This window comes from Megalops cyprinoides, chromosome 10, assembly GCF_013368585.1.
Source record: "Megalops cyprinoides isolate fMegCyp1 chromosome 10, fMegCyp1.pri, whole genome shotgun sequence".
In the NCBI taxonomy this organism is placed as follows: Eukaryota; Metazoa; Chordata; class Actinopteri; order Elopiformes; family Megalopidae; genus Megalops; species Megalops cyprinoides.
In genome coordinates this window covers 30,255,420-30,270,436 of record NC_050592.1, presented here as the reverse complement: position 1 = coordinate 30,270,436, position 15,017 = coordinate 30,255,420, and the positions used below count along the sequence as shown (strand labels likewise).

Below are 15,017 nucleotides of genomic sequence, written 5' to 3'. Positions count from 1 at the left end.
TAACTGTAATTGTGCGGAAATTAACCGTGTGGAAGTTCTGTTGTTTTTTTTTTTTCAAATATGTGCTACTGTGAACCCAAAGTGATGAGTACATTGATATTGATTAATTCCTACCAGTGGAGGGTTTAAACAGTGTTACAGGAATGATTCTATGCACGTTTTTGATCAATTTATGGAGATAATTAAACAGTTTCAGCTTTTTGAATATAGCGTGTTTACATCAGTTTTTCAGCTGGCAGACAGTTCCTACAAATCTGAAGACAGAATGTCTGTATTTTGTATTCTCATACAAAATGTATTTTCAAAGATTAAAATTGAGGTGTCCTACTTCGCATGGTACTCGTACATTCTCTGCCTGCTTTTTTCTTGCAGTCTGAAATAAAAAGGGCGGGACTTCCATTTTACGTCACAATTTTAATTCTAGGGAAGTTTTCTACTTCCGGGTTAAGAGGACGTTGGGGGATTTATGAATTGAAATGAGGAGAATGGTCCAGAAACTGCCGTCATGATTTCATTTAACCTGTTAATTTTAATTCGTTAAATATGCTGATAGGGTAGTGCGCTGACGAAATGGCATCCCCGACTCCTGCTTCGGGCGTACTGGTTGTGGCGGAGACGGTGACCGCTGCTTCACCGACTCCAAGCAGTAAAACGCCGGCAGGGGCTCCGTCTTCTCAGGCCAACAGAGGGAAGAAACGACCCGCCAGCCCGGCCAACAGTTCTTGCCCAACCTCGATCGGTGGGAACAACAGTAAAAAGAAGAAAATTAATTTCCCCACAGGCGCGACCCAGCCACAGGGACAGGTACGAACGAGTACTTATCCGACACACTTTTCATTTAAGTTAGCTAGCAGGCTAACGCTACTAGAAGCCTTTGGTGATCATGAAGCTCCAAGGTCTCTGCATGGGACCACTGACAAAGCTGGCTTGCTAGTAAACTTTATAACGTAGCCACGATAAACAGTGTGTTCTGGGAGACGTCGAGGTGTGTCGCTAGCAAGCTAACTAGTTATTTATGTCTCTAGGTTGCTCTGTACTACAGTGCAGCAGAGTGCAATCATGCTAGCTAGCTGTTTAGCTAGTAGACTAAGCGCCCGGGTGCTAACAACTTTAGCTAGCTGACACACCTCCCATCTTGGTTGCTATGGCTACCCATTGCGGTTTGATTAAAGATAATATTAAACTGGATCCTTTTAGCCAAATATGACAAGTGGAATGCTTTGCTGATCCCCAACCCCTCTACCCTGCTATCGCTTTAGTTAAGTTAGACTGTTGCTCCTAACTACATAACGTATGCGCAAAAGATGTCCAATATAACGGCACAATACAGGGTTTATAATTCGGGCATAGTGCTGGCATGGCGCGGACTTTTATGTGCTGAAGGAACCAAGCCAGTGCTATGATCACTAGCCGTCATTTTCATTTAAATATTCACTATGACAAGGGTGTGAAACTTTGGTCTGAACTGAAACAATATGACATCGTCAAATAAAACAGGTAAATTTAAGGTTACACGCCACAGTGTACACGCAGCGCTCCGGTCCCCAGGTTTCCTGTCCCCTCCATTTCGCTGACACTTCGACATTTCGGTAACTTACCCCCACAAGGAGCAAGGGATAGGGAGGAACAAGACACTTCGGCTTCGTCATCCATTGCTATCCATCATGCCTGGAATTGTATCTCCAAATGAGTCAGAAGACGCAGTAGCATTTGAATTATCTCTGTGCAATTTCTACGACAATTCCCATTCGACGGTGGTTTTCGGCGAGAAGACAGCATGCTATCGCATGTATTGGACGAACGAGAGGTATTTATCAGGTTAGACTGTATGTGATGTTTATGAAATGTGTTGATACTTTGTAAAATTCTGTCTCGGTAAAAACTCAAAGTATGTTTGCTCTAGGAGTGTTGCACAATGAACTTTATGTCCTAAGCCCGCCTCTGTGTGCAGTGCGAGGTCACAGATTTTACATTCATTTCCTAGATGTCTCACCAAAACATCATCAAAATGTTTTTTGATGTGTAGAGTAAACCTTTTTTATAAGCAATGCAAATTTTTGTCACAACACCACAGATATTTTTATCTAAAATGGTTTGTTGTTACATATGTCATTTTCCAATGAGCAACCTTTTCATAACATATGAAACCCCTTTTATCTGAAAGGTTGCTTAGTTGGTCACAATTTTTTTGTCTGCAGGACTGCAACATTTAAGCCCTGTGTGCACTACAGATGTACTAATTAATTGCCATGGTAGGACTGTGGTGTTATGTAATTGAAAAGGCAGTATAGTACTTTAGTAATATAGAGGAGATGTAGTATAAAAGAGAAATCGTAAAACTACTAAAAATTGAAAATGAACAAACCACAGGCAAATGAGCTAAGCAGGTTTAATCATGGGCAATGTTCTCCCTTTAGGCCTGTTGTCTGTTCGTATACACCAGGCTGAACCGCAGCGTACCAGTTCTTAAAGTGTACTTTGATGAGGAGCAGGACCTTACAGTGGACTACCACCTGAGCGGGGACACCATGAAGTCTTTGCTCCAGCTGGTTCACAGGGAGAAGGACCACGGCTGGGCCCTGAACCTGGAGCTCCTGATCTTCGTGTACTGGCTGACGCACGGCATGTCCTTCCGGCTGGTGGGGCTGGCCTTCGACGTGCCCACGAGCACCACGCACAGGGGTGGTGCACAACATCGCCAAGCAGCTGATGGACAACATGGGCAAGGTGATGTCGCTGCTTGGCCGGAGGAGCTGGGTGCCATCAGGCGAGGCTTCGGGCTCCTCACGCGGAGCGCGGCCTTCGACAAGGCGGCGGGCGCCATCGGCTGCTGCCACATGTGGCTGAAGCCGCCAGGGGGACGCTGCCACACGGGCTACATCGACGACCGGCTGTCGTACTCCATCTGCTTCCAGGCCATCTGCGACGCCACCGGGAAGTTCCTGGACGTGTTCGTGGGGTACCCTGGCTCGGTGCATGACAGCAGGGTGCTGAAGAGCAGCCGCTGTACAAAGAGGTGCGGTACCTTCCCCCGGGCTACTTTATCGTGGGGGGCGACGGTTACCTGTGCCTGGAAGAGCCCGTGTGCCTCATCACGCCGTACAAGTTGCCTTTGCAGAGGAGGGTCCAGGAGAGGTTCAGTCTGCACCACTTCGCCCCGAGCGTCATCTTGGCCTGCACCCTCCTCCACAACGTCTGCCTGATGAACGGGGACATGCTGGAGCCCGATCCCAACCTTAGGGACGATGTCACGGGGCCTCTCCCCCCGCCCGATCCACTGGATGCCTATGAGACCAGTGGCACTGAAATTCGAAAAAGACTAGGGGTGCAAGTGTCCCGGTCCAGCCTGGGTCTGTGACATCTGCAGGAGCATGACTATGTTTGAACATTTTCTCGTCGTGTACATATTCAACCCAAAACGTCTGCGGCTCTGTATGATATTGCAGGTTGTCAAAAGCTTTACGCGTTGATCTTATTAAAAATAAACGGTTCATTCCGTTCGCTCCTGGACTGTTTGTCTTCATCTTTCTGCAGCGTTTTACCCGGATTCTAACACATCGAATGGGAAATGCATTCCACACACATAACACCTTATCGGAGCCAGGTTCAATGGGAAACCTTTGACATCTGTTTTGTTAAAGTGCCAATGGGAGGTGATGTTGGGAATTTTTACACTGACAAGTGCTTTTTACTCTGAACTTCATCTCCCATCATCACCTCTGCATGACTGTTTTGGCAGTTGAGCTCACCTTTGGGCTGTTGTTGGTTCCTAGTGCTTAATTAGCATTCTTTAGTTTATTATTTTGGATTCTTCTTTCTGTCTGCAACCTCCCCCCCCCCCCCCCCCCATTATGTTGGAATCACCAATTGTATGTTAGGCTTTCTCACCATGGAAACCTGCGCTGGAGTGCTGGGCTCAGCAAATACAAAGCATCCTGCAATATAGTTGCATGCAGACAGCAACAGTGTTTCACACTACCAGTTGCCCAACTCACTAAAGCAATGTAAGCACCAACTGGAGGATGGACGTGGCTTCACTGACGTCATCCGACCAATCTGTATACGCCAATCAGATAAGTATCGGGGTGCCAGAGATGAGCGAGACAAGGAAATCTCTGCCGGCATACCCACCCTGTGACCCTGTGGAAGCAAGCCACTTTGTTCCCTCACAGATGACGTGGCTGGGATCGAACCTGGGCCATAGGATTTGGCACTCGCTCAAGGCAAACCACCGGACCGCTTGGGGGGGCCGTCTTTGTTTGTTATTTAAATCTGGTGTTAGTCATTCACCCCTGCGAAGCCAAAGCCATTCACCCATGTGAAGTTTTGACATAAATGATCTGTTGTTGTTTCAGTATGAAAGAAGTGTTATTTGGATAGTGCCCCTCAGGGACTTGGCAGTGAATTGCCTTTTTTATTTTTGTTTACCTAAGCAGCGCGTAATGGATTCTACACCCGACAGCCAAACATTGCTTGGATTAAATCCCCACAATTCTTTTAATGCATTAACATCGATATAGCATCCAAGCCATTTAGAGATGAACTTGTAGGACATAATTTTACTTATTGTTATTTACCTCTTATAAATGATTTTCTTTGAGCAAATTATGAACAGAGTGGACATTGAAGCTTTTAATTACGCATTTAGACAAATTTGCATTTAGTCTCTATTTCAATAACATTTGATTTGGAAGCATCTACCTAATTAACTCTTGAATGCTCAAAGCAACAGAGTGGAAACAGAAACGGATAATAATAAAACTTTTTATTGATCATTCTCAAAGAGAGAAAAATTACCATCCTGTAATTCTTTGAGTCTATCTTCCTGTCAGTTAATCGAATTTTAGCTGCTACAGCAGTCTAAACAAACCAAATGTGGATTCCATTACACTAGATGCAATGAAGTGAGATCAGCTGTACTTGACATTAGCACAGTGGAACTCCTTACATCTGTATATGGTAAGTTACCATACCAGCAGTTTACTCTTGTGCAGGTGACAAACTTGCACACAAAATGGTCACCACAGTACAATTACAGCAAAACAAGCCGATGATAAAATTTTAGGAGCAAAGCTGTCTAACCTGTTGGATTTTTTTCCCACCCGTTTGTAGTGGGGTTATCGGGGCTGGTTCTGAGGGTCTGGCTTTACTCATGGTTAGTGTGGAGGAGAACCCTGCATGGGCTTACCTTTAAATTGCTCCTTAAATTGTGTAGGGGCAAATCATTGCTCCTGTACCTTGGTACCATGACATGTCTAATAACAGGCCATAATAGACGATGACATGAGTATGGCATAAGATGAGATGTATGGAAGATTTATAATTAAAAATATGGAGATGGGATTGGGAAGAGAGACGGTGAGCTCGCAGATGGCAATCCATCCGTCTCGTTTCCCGAGATCAAGTATCTCCTTCAGAAAAATGTGTTTCGAAGATGAATGTCTGTCTTGTGTTTGATCCTGGGCCAATACTGAAGCCGTGGTGCGCTGCGTCTGTTTGGCTTTAACCCGGCTCACTGTGATGCATGGTTTCTTTCTAGATGGCAGGGGTGGATTCAGCCATCGAGATGAAGGCCGCTGGATTGGCCGACCCGGGCCCCGCGGAACCCTCTGCCAAACCCCTACCCTTCAAGGACCCCAGCTTTGTGGTAAGAGCAGTGAGGAGCTGGCACTGCACGGCGGGGGTATGAGATGACAGGCAGTCCTCCTGTCATTATGATCCCTGTTTGCAGTATTTATAAAGATTCTGCCAATGCTTATTCATGTATTTGACAAGGACAGCATACAATTTTCAACATGGATGTGAATTACTAAATACTAATTCCAGTGTATTATCCCAAAGTTATTTCAGAGGCTAATTTTCATCTGTAGTCCCTTGGCAAGTCAGAACAGTGTTACAGCAGTGTAAAACACACATGTATTACAATACTACACTAAGCGTGGATGTAAATTCAGTTTGTGTCACTGCGCAAAATCCTGATTTTTGACAAGAGAGGCTGGGGACCGAGATCAAAGAGTGAGGGGGAAAAAAGAATTGTCACTATGAAAAAAGGCTGAAAAGGCAACAAAGGGATATTTGCTCTAGTTTGTTGTCTTCCTTCGTTCTAGCTTGTTTTCATTCACTGAACCCATGAGGGGGAGCTGAGGATGATTAATTTATTTTGTCCTTTGAGTGTGTGCGCTCTGTAGCTCCCCCTGTAATCAGCACTAGTCTGAAGGCTGTGATTTGCACCATGCTGTTCTCTGTGTCCCATTAGGCTTGAACTATCACTCTGCTTGTCATAGTGCTCATGTTACTATACTTTAATACATATGTGTTTATGTTAAATGTGGTATTCAGATATCCTGAAAAAATGAAGGATTAGGATTGTTTAGGATTCTTTTTTTCATCAAAATTGTTGTGATTTCTAGCCCATGTTCAGAATTGAATAATATTGCACCTTTGGGAAATAGGATTAGTTCCTCACTGATATGGTTTATGTCAGCATTTCTAGGAACACGCTTTAGCATAAAAGCAGGGCCTGCCTGCATTACAGATTCTGATAGCCTATTTAGGGAAGCAGAGAAGGGGGTCAGCGCAAATGCAGCCATGTAATGCTTGGGACAGAGTAATAATTTCCTTTGGCTTCGGTTTTAATGAGCCGTAGTGGCTTTTCACCAGCACAAACAAAGTAACAGAATGCCTGTGTACTTGCATTCACCTTTGACCTCTGAAGCAGCTTTTGACCTGCAGATGCCCTTAGAAGGGAGTCGCTCTAGAGTCACACACTTGTGATGTTCAGAGGGTGTCAGGGAAGCGACCCCCCTCAGATAGCGCCCGTGAAGCGCACTGTGATAGCGGTATCGCCCGAGGCAGCCCGCTCCCCCAGGACCGCTAATGCGGAGTCTCGCACTTCCACACAGAGCCTCGGAAGATCGCGGTCGCGCTTTCCCCCCCTCCGGGCTCCGGTGACTCGGGAGGGGCGGGGGGAGGCGTCCTCCGTTTCGCGGAAAGCTGAAAGACGAACAGCGGTTACCCCGGTGTGTACACGCTGTTCCCGCGCCTCTTTAATTACCATGCGAGGGCTTCTGTAACGCGATCCGCCAGATCAATTAGTGACATTAAAGACTTAGAGGCCCTTCCCAAGCCCTGCCGTGTAATGGAAGCCCCTGCCCGGATGCTCGGCTCTGTCAGGGATCAGCGCAGGCAGCGGATAGGTTCAGTGCCAGTGCATTATTAATGGGCATAGCTTACATTTTATTCATTTACAGCTGGGTAGTTATTGAAGTACTTCGGGTTAAGCTCCTCACTCAAAGGCAAAGCGGCAGTGGCAGAGAGTGAGAGCTGCAGGACTCAACTCAAAGACGCCTGCAGTGGAAGACAAATTGGAAATACTTTCAGTGAAGGGCCCTGCTTAAGAACTACATAAAGCCCTTATAAGCCCTGCATAAAACATTCGCAAGCTCTGTGTGAACATTCATAAACACTTATGGCAACTGACATAGATGGTTGTGGAGTATTCTCTGTCACCCGACATGGCATGAGTGACATTACCATGACAGTCTTATGTCAGAATGTCAATTATGACATGGATGGCGACATGTTATATCTTATTACTGTATGTCAGTTAGAATGAGTTTTATGAATGTTAGGCATGTACCCTTCATAGAAGGCATTATACAGAGATTGGGTCGGTTTGTCTTTTTTTACTTTGTTGAAATCATTGATTTCAGAACTTTGTTATGCAGGATGAAGGACAGTATCAAATTGAAGAAGTGTTGTTGATAAGCATTGCAGTGCATCAGTCTACTGACAGTACTGTTCAGTCATTGTCTTAGCGTGAGGATCAGAGCTCACTCTGTTTGTGCCAAGGAGCACCATTACCCGCAAGGCCATGGTTGCAGTCACATGGAAGATGACATCATAATCAGCCTCTTGCACCTGTGGTTTCAAAAGTGCAGGGTGTTGCGGATTTTTCTGAGATAACATCCAGCTGTTCTTCAGAGCATGCTCAGTTCACTTCCTGCCCCGTCTTCCTGTAGGAACTGTGCTGCGGTGTTTTGAAGCCTCCAAATTGCCCTGTTAAGAGGTGAACAGAGATGAATAATGTACCGACGAAGATCAACGGCCGGCCGTCATGCGAAGTGCACTAATGCGGCACGCTAATGCGCCCCCTCCCCGCACCTGCCCTTCCGCGAACGCGGCTCGGATGGAATGGATGGTCTTAACGTGAGGGGTCACTCTCGGCCATTAAAGCAAATGGGAAGCGAGCGCTGCCGAGCGTTATCTCCCCGTGGCTGCGCCTCCTGATAATTCTCCTGAAATGGGACAGATTTACCGCCGGCGTCGCTGAGCCCCCTCGATTTATGCGCTGTCTGCTCGAGCGCTGCCAATTGATGCTGTTAATAGGCCTCTCAGCGCGGGGTGCCAGCGATGGGTTAATGACAGCAGCCGCGGGGACGTGCCTGACTGAGCGGGGATCTGGATGGCGCGAGGGCTTTGGAACAGCAGTCTCAATACCGCTTCCTTATCTTTCGCGCACACTTCTGGAGACCAAACTTTATCTTTGCTTCCCTTTCCCACCTCATCTGTTGCGTCCCTGTAATGAAATAATTACTGTCACATGACGCGGAGCAGCAGTGTGGTGGGTAGCTTGATCATTCACGTGCGGCGCAGTCGTCGTACCCACGAGCGAGGTACTTAATCTGAATCAGATCTGTAAATATCCAGCTGTACAAATGGATGGTATGTTAGCCATCTAAGTCATGTCATGTAACGTTATGTAATTGACAAATTCGGCGCACTCAGACCTCCTCACCTCTTGCCACCCAGCACTCAGGAATCGGTGGGGCGGCGGCGGGGAAGAAGAACCGGACCTGGAAGAACCTAAAGCAGATCCTGGCCGCGGAGCGGGCCCTGCCCTGGAAGCTCAACGACCCCAACTGTGAGTGTCCGCATCCCTACCCGCGTCCCCACCCCAAGGGAGTCTGTGAAACTCCGCCCTTCCCCATGTGACACACCTCTCTCTGCAGTGTGACCTGTCCTCCCACCCCTGGGCCGTGGGTGACCCTCTAAAGCCAGAAAGCTGTGGAGAGCAAACAAAACTCTCTGAAGCAGGCTTTGTTTTTACATTGCCATTCATTCGTTTGGCAGGTGCTTTCAGAGTTTACAGAGCAGTTAAGGACACAAGTACATTGCAAAGCACAGTGAACAAATCAAGTACAGCAACTGCATTAATTCACAAACATAAGATACTGCCTGTAATGTGATAAATATAAAGTGATGATACCTTGAATCATGCACAGAGTAGAGTGCAATTTTATAACAAGGTACAGAATATCAAGTTCTCGCATTTTATAAATTATAAGCCACTCTTTTGCTATTACAGAGGCACACTGAAAGCCCTACAGTGAGAGTACCCTGTGTATGGGAATAAAATATTCAGAGATAAATACGTGTGCTGCTTTCTAAAACGCTGAGTGTAATCAAAGCGCAGTCTAGCACAGCTTTAAGTGCACTGTTCTAAGAAAATCCCTCGTTCTCAGAAAATGTTTCATTTTGTGTTTTATGCACTGTATTTGCAGATTACAGCATTGATGCCCCTCCGTCCCTCAAGCCTGCAAAGAAGTACTCCGACATCTCTGGGCTCCCAGTAAGTGACTGGACCACATAATCCGCTAGGGGTCTACTGACCAACCAGCATCTCCATCCTCTTCCTATTGGCTGTACACTGAGCAACTACCCCTTTGTGGGTGTTTTACCCCATAAATTTGTAAATGTAAATGTAAACTTAGTTTATAGATAGTGTAAAGGTGGAATGGTTGGGTAGACAGGATTCAAGTGTGAACAGTGTTGGAACAGTTTGGAACTTAGGGATATGGCCTGCAAGGTGCCTTCTTTTAAGCAGTGTTTACAAGGTGAGAGTCTATGTGCTGAGGTGTGCCCACCTGGTGGCTCTTCTTGTCTCCCCAGGCAAACTACACGGACCCCCAGACCAAGCTGAGGTTCACCTCCAGCGAGGAGTTCTCCTACATCCGTCTGCTGCCCACTGACGTGGTGACGGGCTACCTGGCACTGCGGAAGGCCACCTGCATTGTGCCCTGAGCGTGCCAGGAGAGCAATGTGGCGCCACCTATGGGCATCAGGAGAATATTCAAGAACAATGACAGGAACTGACCCTCTCCATATCTGGCCACATGCTGACCCTGCTTACCCACAATTCACTGCTCTTCACTCCCCAAGTGACATGGACTTGCAGCAGCAATAGACGTTCCGCCAAAGCACACGCTAGTTTGAGAATGTCGTTATCTGGAGCTATGCTAAGGGACTCCCTCATGATGTTCAGTGCAGATGGTCATACATACATTTCTGATACAGATGTTCTCTGGTTGTTCTTTATTCTGCTTGGCTGGCCTGCTGTCACAATAGGAGTTTTTATGTTCATGGTAATAGGAGTTGATGAGGAAATAATCAGCCACCACATGGCAGCAGGGTTACAAAGTTTGCCTGTAACAATGCATTTATGATAACTCCAGTTGCCAAAATTTGTGTCTTTTTTTTTAAACCCAGTGAAAATTGCTCTTTGGTGTGAAAGTCAATGTCATTATTGGCTTCTGTTTGCTGATTGCACATTAGGAAAGGGAATGTCAACAATTCCTATTCTGATTACATTGTGTATTACGTTAAGTATATTGTGTACTTACTTAGTAGCCTGCCATATCCAAGGAAACACAGCATATCAAGTTGTGTAGCTGGACATTTTACAGAAGCAGTTCAGGTTTAGTTTTGGAAACAACTGCAGTGCACCACCTGGGATTTCAGCCAGCAACCGTCTGGTTATAAGCCCTATTCACAGCTCAACATTGCTGCACTGGTAGGTTTTAGAAAGTCACACACGCAGATGACTGCGCGTTGGCAGGCTGTCCAGGCGGAAGTGACGGTAGTCAGCAACCTGTCGTGGGCTATCATTTCATCCATCATGCTAGCCTGGGGTGAGATATCATGAATATCCTTCCTCCAGTCTCTAATTACAGTCCAATCAAGGAGACCATCTGGATCTAACTTGTTCCCTCAACTCACTAACATGAATTATCCTAAGTATCAGATCTTAACCTCCCAGCTCCCCCCTTTTTTTTTTTTTTACTTGGTCATGGCCCTACTTTGTGAGGACCTGCATCAGATAGCAGCTGTCAGTACCAACACAGCAAGAACGGGGGGTTAATCTCTCCCAGCTTTAAGCTGTGGGGTTCCAGGAGGTGCTGCAAAGTGCCGCACATTGAACCCCTCTGCATTAATCATGGGACCCCGCACGTCTGGCCATCTCCTCGTTGATGGCACTCAGTAATAAGGCACTGCCTGGGATTGGGTGGGAGTGGAAGCCAGCGATTTAATTAGCACTCAGGACCTTGCGGACCTGAGCTCTCTCAACTGCGAGTGCTTTGTGAGTGTCTGAGGAGGAAGGGCCGTGCTTTTGGTCAAGTGGGCGCCCTTTCCGTGGGGGGGGGGGGGGGGGGCGGCAGTTTTATCTCCACACTGCAGCTGCCTGTTTGAGACCCTCTTAAGAGGAAAGGACACTTCAGCACATTCGCCGGAGGAATGAATTCATGTCTTAACTTCTGCAAAAGGCCTCTCTGTAACCTTGTCTCTGAGGCTGTGTGTGGAGGAGACGGAGGGCTGTCTGAGTCTTTTTTATAACTGTGGGTTGTTATCTAGAGTCGAGGTGGCCATTGTCCGTTAAAAGTTATCAGGAGGATTCACAGAACATTATCAGCGCAATAAAGGTCGGCCCCAGGGTTTTGTATTTTAACTGGTCAAGAATTTGAATCTGCTAATCCATGTTATCAACTTCACTGACTTTACATGGAATTCAATTTGAATGGAAAATTTAAGGAAATGCTGCCTCTTTTGTGGTGGTCTTCTTTCATTGTGGTATTCAGTGGACTCATGGGTAGAGGTAACCAAAAAAAAAAAAATTTGATATTAGAAGTTGAGAACAATCTGCTATGTGGTTATATTCACCAAAACTTATTCAGGTGATGTGGAGATAGTTGGTCTCTGTGTTTAGTCATGCTAGCTTTAGGAGCTTGATCAAGGCTTGATCAAGTCTCTTCAGTAAAGTGTGGATGTGATCCTCCAACACTCGACTTCAGAATAAACTTATGAGCTGTTGTATGTCCCACACCCTGAGGATTTTGCTCGTTCTTTGTTCTGACCAACGATAAGTGCTCTACCGATGGCTTGGCTTTACGGGGACAGGTTTGCTATGATTATTAATTCTCAACCGACTGAGGCCATGCAACTTTAATTTGGCTGCACCTTCTGTTGCCGCGGCTCCTTGAATGATTGGGTTGATGGGCGCTAATTAAAAGCCCCTCACACTGTTCTGGTCTCACTGAGGTATCGTCCCTCTTTTAATTTGGAGCGCCGTGGAAAGCCAGACACTCTTGAGCACGGTTCTCTCCTCGTGGGGATGCTTTTTAACTCTACCGCCCTACGTGATGCAGGCGAATTAATTCAGTCTAATTTGGAGGTGGCTGGGCCCCCAGGCGTCAGACAGGGGGAGAGGGAGCATTAGCAGGGCCGTGTCCCTGAGAGTCGGGGTGAGCTTTGCCCCATCAGCTGCTACACTGTTTGATCACCGCTGTAATTAATGCCTCCTGGGACGTTCCACCACCCGATGTCGTGTCCCACGGCGCCAGCTATGAGGCGCACTCAGACCTCCTGCTCACGTCTTCCTCTAGGTGCGGGCAAATGTGGTTAGAGGTGGGCTGACTGCATTTGAGGCTGAAATATGACCCCTTCCACCGTCAGTCCCATGGGATTCGCAAAAAACGCTTTGCAGAGAACCTGGCCAATTCTTCTAACTAAAAAACAAAGCGAGGGAGGAAAACTATTTTAAAAATCCACCAACAAAATGTAACTAGCCTGAGCGCACAGCCAACCCAACTCAGTTTTCTGACATTTCAGCCTCACACCCATATTTAACAAGCTTGAGTAGACAGGTGATGCTCATTAACTGATGGCTGTCTTACACAGACAATTACAAACTGACAAGTAACAACGAAACAATTAAGTGGTTAGATGTATTTAACATGCAGTGAGTTCAGTTATTGACGAGGTTTAAAACTGAAAGATCCTCAAACATTTGAACAATTAACAATTTAACAATTTAGTTTTGGGGAACAAGTTAAGATTCTCCTTCACGTGCCTCATCAGATATTTTTACCAAACCAAAGTGAAAACTAGATGCCCAGCAAATGCAGAAGGAAACAATTACAACAGCTCCGACCTGGGCGTTGGCCTGTTTGCGCCATATTTTTCCGGGAAGGGTTCATTTTGGCCACATACTATCCAGGCGGTCTGTCAGCCAGTTGATCCAGGGGATGCATCAGAGGCAGGCGAAACCCATCCTTGTTACAGCCGTGCTTATCGTCTCAGGTTCGCCCCCCTCCGGGAGGCAGATGCTCCATGGACCCAAATGAGAAATCGATAACCGTAATGGCGAGGCGGTGGGTGGACCTCCCAGGGATGCAGAGAGATGGGCGATCAATGCCTCCTGTGGTACCATGGGAGGGGTCCGGGCATCACAGGCCATGCTTATTTACACAGGGCATTATCATCAAGGGTTGTGGTACAGGAACATGCATGTCCTTCAATCAGTGTGGGGCTGTCTGATCAGGAACCTTTTCATAAATGCAATGTATATTAATTACTAAAGAGTGTCCTCCAAGTTTTCAGTGTGTGGAGCAGCCTGTTCCTGGAGGAGTTCATTTTCTTTGTGTAATTTCAAGAAGGATTATTGTTGAAGGAAAGTTTAAAAATGGACGTGGGTGTGAAGAAGCCATTTCACTGCATTCTTAAAAATAGCTCTGTAATGCTTTGAAGAAGATAGGGCAGGGCCTTAATAAGCTAGACTGAGATAGCAAAGTGCAAAGTACAGATTATGTCTTTTATTAGGCTTCCTGACAGCAGTATTTTCCCTGTCAGTTTCTTTGGCAGTACTTCTTAAACATGCCTGCACCTTAATAGACATGAAAAATGGATCTTCTCTGTAAAAAACTTTAAGACTAAAGATGGCAGGAGCTTTCCTTGCCCTGGAGGACAGTAAATGCTGAAGAATACAAAAGAAAGCACTAACCTAGTTGAAATATTTAGTCTGCAAATATTTCCTGATAATTTGCAATGTGCTGCCATCTGCTGAATTAAAGTGGTATGGTGAAATATCGTAGCAGACAATGGACTGCATAGTATGGCTGCATTTGGAAAAAAGTAAAATAACATTTCAATATTTTTTACGAAATACTTTTTTTAAAAAAATAAATATTACATACTTTTTAAATATTTTCGTGATTCGAAGTTTAGCTTGGGTCAAAATGTAAGACCGCACACTTAGGAGGAGAGAACTAAGGATGATAAATAATCTGCTGTAATAATGAATAAAGACAAAAAGTAAATGAAATCATTATTTCAGTTATTATTTTATCGAACTATTTGACGTCAAAGTGAACAAAAGTGTGTGTCCGTTTTCAGTTTCACAACGGCCCCATGTTATGCATTTCTTTGTCTAAGGTACCAATGTCAACTTGGGGGGGCTGTTTTTGAAAATCTACTCAGAATCTTCCATCTTGGTAGGCCTACTGGTGCCTCTGTTGTCATACAGAGTCCATGTATTTTGTACTTTGACCGTATTGCCGTATCCCTGGCTCAAGTGTCAAGATAGTCAGCGCGCCATAAATCGTCAAGTGAGCTGATTGGCGCACCAGACAGTGGCATTGCATTACATTAAAATGAAAGGGGAGTAACCGTGCAATTGTGTCATTGACAGAATAGATTTCAAAGCTTTTACTAAACAAAGTGTTTGGGCAGTGTTAGCCAGCCAACTAAACACCGTGGGTAAGCTAGGCTGGCTAATCAGTTTTAAAGTGGTCCCAACCATACAGCCAAGGTGACTTTTCTGACATTCGCGATGGATTGGAGGTCAACAGTATTGTTCACGTGTATCCATAAATTAATCGGCAAAATTATTTTCTGCCTATCAG

General features: G+C 45.8%; 1 protein-coding gene across 1 annotated transcript; it reads left to right on the top strand.

Moving 5' to 3' along the window:
* The first annotated feature begins 459 nt into the window (after positions 1 to 459).
* On the top strand, positions 460 to 11,457 carry ino80c (INO80 complex subunit C). Its single transcript, XM_036539132.1, has 5 exons — positions 460 to 804; positions 5,540 to 5,647; positions 8,812 to 8,923; positions 9,564 to 9,631; positions 9,952 to 11,457. Exons 1-5 carry the CDS (start codon positions 571 to 573, stop codon positions 10,081 to 10,083), a joined length of 654 nt encoding a protein of 217 aa, XP_036395025.1. The 5' UTR covers positions 460 to 570; the 3' UTR covers positions 10,084 to 11,457.
* Positions 11,458 to 15,017: the final 3,560 nt, after the last annotated feature.